The 14,270-nt window shown below is 32.8% G+C and overlaps 2 protein-coding genes and 1 pseudogene across 2 annotated transcripts in view; all 3 read right to left on the reverse strand.

The window, feature by feature from the left end:
- The window catches only part of LOC104778725 (ubiquitin-like protein ATG12B), a 1,773-nt gene extending 1,419 nt beyond the window's left edge, over positions 1–354 (reverse strand). Inside the window, exons 1-2 of the mRNA XM_010503171.1 lie at positions 272–354; positions 34–92 (exon numbers count right to left, since the gene is read on the reverse strand). Coding sequence (XP_010501473.1) covers positions 34–92; positions 272–305 — 93 coding nt within the window. The 5' untranslated portion in view covers positions 306–354. The remainder of the gene's footprint in view (positions 1–33; positions 93–271) is intronic.
- LOC104778735 lies at positions 994–1,490 on the reverse strand (annotated as a pseudogene).
- On the reverse strand, positions 8,042–9,439 carry LOC104778746 (protein BIG GRAIN 1-like A). The gene has a single exon (XM_010503190.2). The coding sequence runs from the start codon at positions 9,352–9,354 to the stop codon at positions 8,221–8,223; it is 1,134 nt and encodes a 377-aa protein (XP_010501492.1). The 5' UTR covers positions 9,355–9,439; the 3' UTR covers positions 8,042–8,220.

Here is a 14,270-nt window from a genome sequence, read left to right on the forward strand (position 1 = left end):
AAAAAAAAAAAAAAAAAAAAAAAGAATATATACCTTGAATTTGGATTGTTTCAGTATCGGAGCACCACCGGTAGCTCTTAGATGAACAAAAACTGCGACAACAAAAACCCAAAATACGATCAGATCAGAGCCGTCAAAAATATATAAATCATCATCAGATTCTGGAAACAATCTTTTGGTGTATAGGTAGGTAGGTTTATCAAGTTAATCGTTTAGAAATCCAAATTCCAAGAGATTCAACTACAAAAAAAAAACATCGTCAATGACTTACTTTTCTGAACAGAATTCGGAGATTCAGTCGCCATTGTTGTTGAGAGTTCGGTTTGACAGAGAAAAGTAATGTATACAACAAAACCTGGGAAACGACTCGCCTTCGCTGCGTTTTGATTTTGATGTAAGTTAAAATATTTTTTGGGCTTATAAACCCAATCTTGTTAGCGGTGAAGCCCGTCTGTTATTATATGGTGTTTTGAAATAGATTTGTGTAATGCACTTTATCATTTGCATGTTCGTAATAGATTCCAAAATCTGCAAAAAAATTTAAACGAATTGATTATGAATTCATAATATCTACGGTTTACAGTACATGTCCGAATGATGTAAAGATCACAATTAGAGAGAATGTTAAACATTTGTAGGCATCTATAATTAGACATGAATTGGCATATCCATATCCACCAAAAATTTGTAAGAATAATAGTACAAAATTGGGTGAAGTATTATATTGTAATCCAACTTCGAAAAATCCATATATGACTTCAATTTCTTATATGATTAGATCGAAAACATATTTTGAATATCCGAATATTTTACCCACTAGTATCATTTTTCATATGCATTGTTAGTTTATGTTGGGCTCGTTTGAATGATGTTTAAAAACGTAAAATATTTTTTTTTATATATATAATTCTTGCCTCTTGATTACCAAAAATAAATTGGGGACGGTCAAATTACAAAAATGCATAGACACATCAGCACGAATGGATATTTAGTTTATTGCTCCAAAGAGACTGAAGCATCAATCTTTGCTCCCAATTTTAACGACACAATCGTTCCATGTTTGTTTGCTTATAGCCTTAGATGCAATATCTGTGTAATCATATGCGGCGAATATAGCTTTAACAACTTCGAGATGGCAATCTTTGCCGGTCTTCAATATATCACGACAACATTCATCTGTTAATGGGGTCTTCTCTCCCATCACGTTCATGAAAATCTCATCTTCGCATTTCGAATTTGACTTTTCTGCACAAGCCCGAAGAAAATCACGTTGTTTGTGCGAGTAATGGTTAACCAGCTCTGTGTCATATTTTATTGCGGGTGAATCAGCTTCTTCGAATGGAGCTTCATCGGGAGTTTCGACGTAAAATTCGAAATCTGTAGTTGGGAACCTCATGTGAATATGGATCCATTTCCTGTGAAAAAATTGGATTAACCATGTAAAACATTACTATAGATACGAACACTGCCATAAGAAGACACTTTGTCATATTAGCTTTTGGTTTTGGATGTAGGATATTCTCTTTCTTTTTTTTTTTCAAGTTTTGGATGTAAGATTGGTGAGGTGAAAAGAAACAAGAGATGCTTTATATATAGGAAAACCCTAAAAAGTATTTTAATTGTTGAAATTACGTTTATTCATTAATAGTTTTATGTTACGGACTTCGTTAACCTCAACATTTAATAGTTTTGTTTTTAAAAAAACATTTACATTAGACTTATAAGATATTTACAAATTGTAACTTTTAATTTATCTTGGATCGAACATGAGAAGATTTTTGGGCAAACTTGAAGATAACAACACTTTCTTTTTCTTCAAATTATTACAAATCAAACTGATATATATTAGACACAACACGATTACAAAGAATGAAAAAAAAATTGATAAAAGCAAAGATTGATTCTGTTTGGTTCTGGTTTACTGGCATGCCTTCTTGTTTGCCCAAAAAAAAAAAAAGACATGCCTTCTTAAACCGGTAATAGTTTTCTTTTTATCAAGATAGTAAATGACTAAATGTGATGTACGAGAATGGTTTTTTTTAATGCCACTTACAACTTTTATAATAGTTAAATATTAAAAACATGAAGTAAATTGTACTGTATATAATATCGACTGACATGGCTGAGTATTCAACTAATAAATCATTATATTGGTAATATTTTATTAATAATTTTACAGTGAAACATTATGTACCAACGTAACAAAAATTAGTATTAATCATCATGATCTGCTCGATCGTTAACATTATAAGAAAATAAAAATAATACTGTAGTGTTGTGTTTCGTTTAGATATTACATGACGAGAGGGACTAAACATATATAGAAAACAAGACCATGACATTGACTCATATGAAACAGATCAATCGTTATCGTTATAAAGTAATGTCGAATAATTATGATTATAGGAATGGTCCAAAAGATAGATAGAAGACAAGCTCATGCATTAGGCATCATGCATGGGCACTGGAAATTAATGATTTGGAGTTTGGTTTATGACGAATCCAAAGGCAATAATAGTAATATGTTGATATTTTCTACAGTCATTTTCATTGTATCTTTTTATAAAACATTTTAGCACTTGGAAGAAAAAAGAGAATCAAATATCTGTGTCATAGCAAAACTATAACCAATAATCCAATATATTCATAAAAGTCATATGATAACAAACCAAAAGAAAAAAAGAAAAAAAGAAGGGGAAAAATCGGTATGCCATGGCAGATGGTGAAAGTTATACGTACGTCATTCATCGTTAATCGATGCTCAGACAAAAAATATGGAACCACAACAATAATCTTCTTGGAATCAAACAAAAACATTCTTCTTTAATTTTTTTTTTTAGAATTTTGGGGTTTAGCTTCCAACATTCTCTTCTTTTGCTTTCCTTCTCGTGTCTTGAGTTTTGACCACTAATTATAATTTCTTCAAAGAATGAATTTAGCCTAGCTGTGTAACACAATACATACAATTAAGATGTGTGTGAACTGTGAAGTGGTACAAGAAAGCAATTTTAATCCACTTTCACCAGTTCCTAGAATATATTCACCACTTTAATCAATTCTATTCACTTATTAATTAACAGCTTGAAAACTGTGGAATGCTTTTGTTTTCTATAACTTGAATAAACATTCTTGGATCTAAATCCAGATAAATTTCCGAAGTATATGTAGAAAATCAGGTATTTTACCATTTAATGTTTTTTTTCCCACTACAATGTAAAATTATGATGACTTTGTACAACAAAAACTAAAGAAAACTTACACTCCATTAATTATTGTCTTTCTAAATAGAAGATATATTAGTATCCAACAAGAAAAACATATTCGAATCTTCAAAACAGATTGAATTCATCCATCAAATTGCAGAAAGAGAAAAACAAAGTTCATTTTGATTATGACAGAATTATCCTGATCAGCTAAGAAACAATCAGTTTTCTTATTAAAAAAAACGATGTATATTTGGTTAGTTTTGTTGGCATCGTAACTTTTAAAAAACAAAAAAAAGGGAACAGTGTTTACTACTTTTGATCCTGGTCCAGTGTGGGGATCTATATATTTTGATGTTGAGTGGAAGATTTTTTCTATAGGGATCAGAAAAAAAACGAGTGGTTACACGTGTGCACGTGGGAGAGTTACGACACTTAGAGCATGATTACTGGAAATTACTCTCATGGTTTCTCTTGTAATTGGGGCCCAAAAACTTAATAAAAAACTTATTTTTCAGTCGATTAAGAAGAGTATCGATTCTGTGGGAAGGAATTAAGGAACGGCAGTAGCAACGCTACGTGGCTTATTCTGATTCGTTTATGCGTAAATATAAAAGAAATTTTTTTTTTAATCTATTTTCTTCTTTCTTTCTTCCTTGACCCCCTATCTCTCTCTTCTCTGTCGATCCAAACGGCGAATCGAAGCCGATTCATCTAGAGACCGGAAAAATCAATGATTCACCTCGAATCCTTTGATTTTTCTGGCTAAAACTGGAGGCTTGTTGGTCTAAGGAGCTATGGGATGCAATCTTCACTCACAAATTCGGTAAAAAATTTCTCCTTTTCTTCACTCACAGATTCGGTAAAACTGGAGACTTGTTGGTCTAAGGAGCTAAGGAGCTATGGGATGCAATCTGAACTCTCTCAAAGACGGTAAAAGATTTCTCCTTTTCTTCCCCAGAATTTGAAAAATTGATGATTTTGCTTGGTTTTGTAAATCGAGGGTTTTAGTATTCTTCTTACTGATTGTGATCTACCCTTATTCCCATATCAGATTCATGCTTGATTATGATTCGTGATACCAATTTAAAGATTGAAACTTTGGAAATTTGGGTGTACTTGTAGAAGTCTTGTTGTCTTATTAGTTGGGATTGATCTATTTGCACAAAGGTCTCGCCTTTGATTAGTGCTTTTGTATGATTGTTTGTAATGTATGGTGTAAAGCTATGATAACATTAGGTTTGTTCAGTACTTAGACCTCAGCTTTGCTTTTGGTACAGATTTGGAATGGAAACTGATCTATGTAGGCTCCGCAAAAGATTAAACTTATGATCAGCTTCTCGAGAGTGTTCTTGTAGGGCCTGTTAATGTTGGCAACTACCGGTTCGTTTTGCAGGTAACATATGTGTTTGTGTTTACAAGTCGCTGCTTTTGTTGTAATTCACTGTTTCTCAGTACTTTATTTTGTTGGTTGTTTCCTTTGTTGAATTAGGATTCTAGTTTTATGTGATGCAGTAGTGAACTTGTGCGTAGAGAACTTGACCTCTCTGCTAAAGAATTGCAAGTATTTTGCATTCACAACTATTTAAATGTGATCCAGTGTTCTCTCTAAATGATCATATCGCATGTTTGGATATAATAAACAGACTATGATTAATTCTAATTGCAGGGTCTTGATGGTTCATGGATCCGCGGATGAGGTTATACCCCTGGAAGATGCCAAGGAGTTTGCAAAGATCATACCCAACCACAAGCTGGAGATTGTGGAAGGAGCGGATCATTGTTATACCAAACATCTAAGTCAACTAGGTACAACAGTTTTGGAGTTCATAAAGACAGTCATTGTGACCAACTAGTTTTTTTTCCCTTCCCTTTAAAGTAATGTTCATGATGCGTAATACATTTTCCACACTGAGTCCGCAGTTTTTGGGTTTAAGAATAATGGTAACCAAAATACATTTTCCATATTATTATTTAAATGCATGAGTAACATTTTTTGGATTCTTTAGTAATAGGGTGATTTTGCTTAAGTTCTCTTAGAGTTGTTTTGATTAATTTAGTATTAATTATATAATTATTTAATATGAGAGTAACTTAGAGAGTACCTACCACTAATGATGGTCTTAAGTGGCCACCCCCGTCACGTGCGGGCTACATTTATATCCACTCGTTTCTTCCCCGGCCGGTCCGACCTATATCTCACCTTCATTGGTGATTGGTCCATCTCTTCGTCTCTTTCCCTTCTCGATCGGCTTCTCCAATTAAACACCACTACACGAAATTACTCGCTTTCTCAATTCGATTAACAATTTCATCTACAGCTAAATTGTCTTTTTAGAAAGTTAGAAATATATATAAGCATTGGGTATATAAATATACACTTGGATAGTTGGATGTCGAATTCGACTATATTCTATGATAGCTAGCTAGTAGACACATACACACACAAGAAAGCTTATAATAGTGTTGAGAGTGTCCCACCATTGCACCATATGTACCGTTTTACGACGACATGTACACGTCCGTGCACACTCACAAATAGAGAGTAAGTTTTTCGAATTAAATATACATATTACATATAGTGGACTGAGTGTGTGTCTTAGCTTGTGTGATTTGAAACGGTGTTAAGCCCTAGCTAGTTAATATATATAGAAATAGCTGGTAGTGCATGAGAATGACGAGTTGTGCATGGTTGATATGGGACATTGTATGCCCCTTTATTATTCTTTTATCTTTATAACATACATATCAATTTACTGTGTCAATATATATACATATATATGATATGTCATATGTAGCTGTCCAAATTAAATGCTTTTGTTGATTTGTATGATCACCATTCACCACGAAACTTCTACGTTAATACGTATTTATACACTCGTGTATTTTATATTCTATTAATTACCGAAAGAAATTATTAGTGTTAAACAAGACATGCATATATAAAAATTGTTATAATAGTTTACAAATTATATGAAAGGAAATTAAAAAAATAATAATTTTAATTTCAATCTGTAATTGCTTTTCAAATACAACCGCTTATTTAACTGGTCATTTTATGTCCTACAAACAACTTTTTTTTTTTGGTCACATTAGTCTTTACCGCCATTTTGGTTTGTATATAAAAAGTAATTACTTGTTTAATTGATTAGAGATTTGATTGTTGGAGTCAAACTTTTGAAATTAATTGGCTAAATCAGCACGTTACTCTCATGATTATATTTTCACTTTCCTAACTCCCCCACTTCACCCACCACAAATAGGGACAAATCCACATAGTATACTTACCGATGTAAGTATTTGTTTATACACTAATTAACTCACTAACTTTTACTTTAATTAGATTTTTGTTTTGTTTTTGTTTTGACAGCATTGAAGTATAAGATTTATTTCCTTTTTTCTTATTGAAGCTATTAAAAGGATTGATTCTCGATTATGCGGGGATTGCAAGCTACAAATAAACCGTTTAATTAAAGTGATCTAAAACAAATGAAAAGAAAATAAAAGTGGGAAGTTGGGCTACTAGACTATGCGATGTGTCCTTTGTATCGGATACTTTTGACTACATAGCCATATTAGCCTTTTTTAATTAGTTTGTATATATAGGCAATAGTTTACTTGTGTAATTATACTTTACTTATTATATAAGTACATATATTTCAAGCTAAGAGTAGCATGTTTGTGTTAGCTTTAATAGCTTATCATAACGCTATGATTCGGTGGTCCAATTTGTTACTTTGAACCAAATTTAATTTTGGTCATGCCTTTTTTTTGGGCATGTATTATGCAAAATTGCAAATAAATTCCGAAATATGAATGGGTCCGATTGGTAACGTACCCAAAGCTGTAAACTAGAGCTGTAAGCTGTTACAGAATAGTGCAAAATTGTGGATAAGAGCCGTACGTAAAAACTGTACCCTGAAAGTAAAGTTTTTAATAACGTTTTTGTAATTGGTAAAAAATAAAATACTTTGTACAGTTTTAATTGTCTTCACCAGTCAAGGCCAATATATTATTATATGATTTATAACGTTACATATGTGAGTCTTTATCTTTCTATCAGGCAATCAAATCGAAGGTTGACATGACAATCTGACATACGTACGTAACATATTAAAACACATGATTCGTCATTTTGATATATATAGTGTTTTCAACAGAAACTTTTACTATTCTAGAATCTATTTGCATGTCGTTTTAAGAAAGAATTAATTACTGACCTAATATCAGACCCAACACGTTCTAACATTCTAATTAACAACATGCATGTTAACTACTAACGTAACGTTCAATATCTTGATCACTTGATGTTTAATATAATCATCAGTGATAGGTAGATATGAAAGGAATGCGTGTACTTAGAAATAGACAAGACTTATATAATGCATAATCCAAGATTATAATCAGAAGCCATGTTTAGAACCAGACAAGCCAACCCAATCAAATTCAGGCAAAAAAAGTTAAAAAAATAAGTACTCGAAAAGAATCAAATATTGGATACTATTGTCCATGACATTTGAGACCATGTCTCTTTCACTTTTTCCCCCATCTTATTGATCATTATTAGTAGCATCAAATCAAATATTTTACTTTTAGTTAATTAATAATTATTTCATCTACTCAAATCTTCTTCTTGTTATAATATAGTATTAATTTTACCAAAAAAAACAGAGTAAGAAACAAAGAAAAGGCAACGACTCTTTGCTATTCTAATTGACGAAGAGAATAGAAAACTTGACTATCTTTTTCTTCCGTCACCTCTATGATGATTCTGGAACTCTCGCAATAAAGATTAGCTCAGTGTAATCAGAAGCTAATTAAGCTGCTCAGTTATGAACTTAGATACCAAGTTTAAGATGAGATTAATTAACGATGGATATACATACACGAGTTACTTAACAAGGAGAGCACAAAAACCGTTTACTGCAGGAAGCGGTAAAACATAAACCCCAACGGGTAAAAAAACCGAATGATCTAAAAACTAATTACCCCAACCATTAACTAAAGTAATATACAATTATACGAGTAAACCAGTAGCAATGGCTCGATTCATATTATCCAGACGAGTGGTTTCGTAAACCGGGAGCTCTTCACGATACCTCTCGATCCCAATGGCCGAGAGATTCTCCAACTCGAATAGATCAGAGCTGGCGCAACTCGCGGCATCATCGTCATCTTCTACGTTGGTGATGTTGATGTCATCGTCGTACGTTGTTGTAGTAACCTTGTTCTTATTATGGTAAGTTCTGAGAAGGTCCTTGGCTGCTTCGATAACACGGCAATGCTCTTCCATGACGTCGCGTTTAGCTTCGTTACTACCGTAGAGCCTGTTGTTATAAGCGTAAGGCATGGGAATAGAAGAAGTACTATCTTCGTCGAGGATCACATTGACAGGACAGAACCGTACGGATCTTTTTGATTTGCCGCTAGACGACGGAGTTTTACTCAAGCAAGACCTGGAGAAGGACGACGCGGATGAGCACGTGGTGGTGGAAGAGGAGTGTACTGTTTCTTCCACGGAGGAGGTAGTTTTCTTGCGCTGCTGCTTCTTAGGGTTAGTTGCGGCGGCGTTGGTGAAAAGAGAGTTGAGGAAAGTAGCGAGTCTGCCGCCGGGAGAGATTGGTTGTTTCACTTTTTTCAAATCGGAGTAGATCTTTAACGCTTTTGACTTGGTTCTCAAGAAACCACCGAGTTCTTTAGGTTTCTGGACGGAGGAGGAGTTGTCGACGGTTGATGTTCGAATAGGCTTCGGTTGTTGTTGACGAGTGGACGGAGGAGGTGGGGAGGCAGAAGATTTGGAACGTCCGTAGAAAGAATCAGACTCAGAAGATGAGAAACCGCCGCCGCTAGAGTCGGAGGAGCTGGAGTTAGAATGTCTGAGAAAGTCGGTGGTGTTGGTCCTCCTACTTGATCTCTCGAAATCAGCGGCGACTGAGCGGCGGTGATAAACTGGAGAGATCTCACGATCCTCGTTACGGTGTTGGTGATGATGATGATGATGATGATGATGTTTCTTCTTCCTGCAGGTGGAGTCGAGGGCGGCAGGGGAGGAATCGTCGATGGAGCGGTAGATTTGGTCGAGGAGAGAGGAGGAGAAGGAAGGTTGACGACGGTGGTGAGATGAAGAAATAGGCTTCTCCCAAGTCTCCATGAGAGAAGAAAAGTTTCGAGGTGGCCGGGAAAGGGAAGAGATGTAATAAGTAATGGGTGAGAGAGGAGGAGAGACGGAAGGAAGGAAGAAGGAAGGAGTGTGTTTATAAAGAAGGGCAGAGAGTAATCATTGCCACGTGTCTTTCTCGACAGCTATGGACTCTCTCTGCTTCGTCCCCCACAAAACTTATTAACATCAATCATCTTTCATTTTTAAAATAAAATTAAAAGTATTTGATACTTATTGCTATATGGTAAAAACAGGTATGTAGGTATATGACAAAAACAGAAGTGAGATTTCTTAGGAAATAGATTGACGTTCACGTTATTTTTATTTGATTATTTGAATGAAACATTATAGACTTAGCTTGTAGAATGGAGCTTCGGAACCATGCAATGCAACATCATGATGGGGAGAAGTTAGCTAATAATATAGTTTGTTTGTTTTGTGTGTGTTTGTAATTTCATGACAAAACGTTAACAATGTACTAGTTAGTATAAATTAGTGAACTGTTAATTTTTTTAATATAATGTTTTTGCCAAGCATACACTCTGTGGTCATTAAAAAAAAAAACTTCAAATCTAGTTGCAGAACCAGATGTTACAAAAATGTGAAATGTAAGGAAAGAAAAAAGTGAGAGCGTAATTTGCCACCTTAAAACGTAAAGCGTAAAAAAAGGTGTTGTCTGTTGCTATTTTTTTTAGGTGGACGAGTAGTAAATATTATTCTAAAATCCAAAATTTATAGATTTTCATATGTCCATGAATCAAAATGGTTAAAAAATACTAGGAATTGGTCTTGAACAAAAAGGGATTATGGGATATCACTCCTGGGTTACAGAGCAGCTTAGCCTTTATTCACATGACAAGACTCAAAGATTCACTTATGTGTTCCCTACTTATAAAGTAAAAGATTAAAGTTGTTCATTCCTCATCATATAAGTCTTAATTTGTTTTCCATATTATTGTATTTTATTTAATACTAGAAGCAAAACAATTCTATCATTTATTACAGCAAACCCAATACAGATACTTGGGTCCGTTGCAACTTTTTTTTTTGTTTTCTAATCTCATTATGCCTAATTAAACATTTCAAAACTACAACGTTCTAAATGTTTAGATACAAATTATAAAATTTCGGAGTAAAGAATTGATAAATACTTGTGAATATCTTTAGACTATTTGAGAACTATGTTAGTGTAGATTAATAAGCGGCGGCTTTCTTGTTGTGGCTTTTGAGTTCAAGAAAAAGACATGGACGTTATAACGTAATTACAAAAGCTGAGAAATATTAAACCGAGAAGAAGCATGGAGAGAGAGAGAGAGACACTAATTAGAGAAAAAAACTTTGAGAGACGACATGAATGATCTCAAGTTTTTTTTTTTTTTTTTTTTTTTTTTTNGCAACGAATGATCTCAAGTTTAAGACTGAAAGACACTTCCACATGGTTGAGTTGTTAAGAAAATAAGGGAATTGTGGTGAACAAAGATTTGGTGTGTCGTATGCTCTTGATCCCAAGTTGAAAAGAAACACTTTTAAGGATCATGTTTAACTTAATGTGTGTATCTATTTAGTATAGTCGTATAGAAGGAACATGTTCATCTAGGCTTACAATTGCAGAACGAGTGGAACGAAGAGTTTTTAATTTGTTGAGAGAACTCATAAAAGTCTTGCATTCTTTTAAGATAATTTATCTGCCAAATACTCTTCCTTCAAAACAGATATTTAAACTCTGACCCATATTTCACTCTGAGTTTTTTATATAAAAAAATACTAAAATGTGCACTGAATTAGTCAAACATAGGAAAACGATTTAACTGCAGAATTTGACCCAGGTCTATATATACAGTAGAGAATATGTAACATGAAGGGAACTAGTCAAATATTGGAGAAAGAACTTAAATAGTAGGAGATAAGGAAATAAAGCGATGGCGATATTTTGGAAAACCCTACTACGAACGCTATATAGGCTTGCTTTAGCTTTAGAAATCAGAAACAAAAAAAGATTAAGAAGCAAAATGCTGTGTTTGTGAAGTGTAAAGAGTAAAGATTGGTTAAAAGAAATAGCTAATGGAGGATTAAGCAACAGTCAAGCAATGCGGCTAAAGAGACTCTTATCACTTATTAACCTAACACCAAATCAGCATATCTCAGTAACAACCATAATTTTGCAAGCAACTTTAGTTGGTATTTAAAAAAAAAAAAAAAAAAAAAAAAAAAAAAAAAAAAAAAAAAANAAAACTTTAGTTGGTATTTGAGTTCCTAGCTCATATTAATTTATCTTCAATCTAATTAAGAAATTAATGAGATTGATTATTGGAAACACCCTATAGATAATAATTAACTAAAATTTGAATCTTAAACAATACACATAAACGGTCGACAAAATAAGATAAGATAAGCAAACATGTTAAATTTTAGTTTAAATACTTTTTTACAAAATTTGTTTATTGCATGTTTGTGACGAAATTGCTAGGAAGGAGGGCAAAACAGCAGGGAGCCAACAGTATAATGGAAATGATTAGACATAGACAGCGGGATTAAGACAATATCATCTATCTGATTTAACAAAATCAGGCTTTATTAACAAGTAGAGATGATTATTTTTTAATTATGAAGAATTACTGTAATAAACGTCGCTTTCTTTTACCATGTAAAGGTGACTCAACAGGCCAACACTGTTATAATATCGATTGTTATCTTTTATAAGTTTTTTTTTTCTTTTTCAAAACAACAATACCATATTATAATGTAAATGAATTCTATATAAATAAGTTTTGAATTCAAAAATTTTGACTCAGCTATATGATGATTATGTTAAGGTTCCTTTTATTTTTACAACTTGATTTTAACTTTGAATCATTGATTGTGTGTGATCAACTTCTCTCTCATAATTAACATCTTTAACTATATGTATCCGATCCCCTCCTAACTACTGCCGAAGGCAATTTGCCTATTTTAGCGAAATTAGGCTTATTTATTTGATAATTTCAAGGAATTCTACATACAGTATCTATCAGTTTTCTGTGCCTTATTAATTAGAGGATAGTTAAGTTTATGTTTATAGACACGTTCCAAGCTACCAATCGGTTCAAAATATTTAATTAATTTTTGCTATATATTGACTTAACGTGAATAACATTTAAGATGGATGAAATGTTTTAACATGATGAGGTAAATAACATGTGACTAGATTTTTTTGAACAAATGTAGTGGACAATAACATATGTATTTTCCGACGTTCTTTTTCCAATTTAATATTCTTACGCACACCATGGGACAAAATTAGTATAATTAGTCTCCACATGTAACGATATGTAAAGTTGATTACTTATACAGTTAGCTAACGGAAAGCACTTTTGATAACAAAGAAGGAATATTAATACTAATCATTTGTAGCCGCAAAATCTTTGGAAGATATGTATATTGATTATCTCTCATATATATCTTAATTTTAAGCTGTGATCTTAAAATAGATACAAAGAATAGAATGATGCTTATAATGCATAAGCATGCGGTGCGTAGTTATTATACTGCTTAACCTATTTCTTTGAGTGGTGTAGTTGGGTACTAGAATATAGACAGGATATCTGAAATATATTATTCAGATTAAATCGTAAATCACCCTTGCCAACTTTGGTTTTGAGATGTGTTTTCTGAATAACAAATTATTGGATCATTAAGAATAATACAAGTCTCAATTAGAATGTGTGAGAAGAGTGCATGCTGAAAAGATAATGGTGCTCATTTGCAAAATGATTACTCCCGTGGGCTAAGGGGAAAACAGATGCATGGAAGGATAGATTACTGTTGCTTAACAGCATAAGTAAAGATATTAATTATATCAACCTTATAAACATGCCGGGTTGAATTAAGGGAAAAAAAAAAAACTAAACGTGATAAAAAATGTAACATAGGGGAAACGAGTTTTGTAAAGTAACTACAGTAGTTTTCTTATATAAAAGAGTACTGTATGTGAAATTCACCATAGAATGACACACAACACATATGCATTATGAACGCCCCTTCGAATCCACGAAACTTCACACTCGTGGAGCTCTTCATTAACTGGACCCATCTCTCAACCATTTTTACAATTAATTTATGCTGTGTTTATATAAAAAATATTGTAAACCATACCAAACTTGATTTTAATTAATGAGAAATTATGAAATAGTTCAAGTAATACGTATTAAAAAAATTTTAAAGCGTTCATGTTAACTCTTAACAATTACTGAATTTCATATATTTAACATGTTGTAATGAAACGTCCGTGTCAGTCTCTAAAATTTTCTAAATATCGCACATATCATATATAGATGATTCATGATTTTCTGTTGAATAAAAAACATATGGTTTTCTTTAACAAAAAAAAAAAAAAACATATGGTTTTATAACAGCGCTTTAAATTTTGGCAGATACTTTTTACGACTTTCATATATTACAAAGTTAAGTTACTAAAATGATTAGAAATTTAGAATGTAGAAATATAATGTATATAACCTTATTTTAAAATATATAATCCCGTAAGTCGTACCATAGGTAAACGAAAACAAGAGAGAAATAACTACGAAAGAATTATATAATATGTACAATAAACAGAAGTTGCAGTGATTCCACGCATGTGTGGGATATGATAAACAAAAGAAAGACAAAAAGATTCCGATCACATCATGATTGAGTTGGTGCATGCAATATAGCAAAAGCAGATTCCATTTAAATCAAATAGCTAGAGAGCATACACGATACAACTCTTTTAAGAGTAACGTTTGATATTAATATTTTCCTCTAACAGCCCAATCAAAGAAGAAACTACACTTACCATTATACCATTCGATGTTGGTGTATGAATGGATGTCTATAAATCACTCCACTATCTTTTGATTTGACATGTCATGTTCACAAATCAGATATAC

The sequence above is a fragment of the Camelina sativa genome, chromosome 1 (genome assembly GCF_000633955.1).
Source record: "Camelina sativa cultivar DH55 chromosome 1, Cs, whole genome shotgun sequence".
NCBI lineage: Eukaryota > Viridiplantae > Streptophyta > Magnoliopsida > Brassicales > Brassicaceae > Camelina > Camelina sativa.

What these genes read in the sequence shown, in the direction of transcription:
- LOC104778746 (XM_010503190.2), bottom strand. Translation starts at nt 9,354, where the DNA reads ATGGAGACTTGGGAGAAGCCTATTTCTTCATCTCACCACCGTCGTCAA.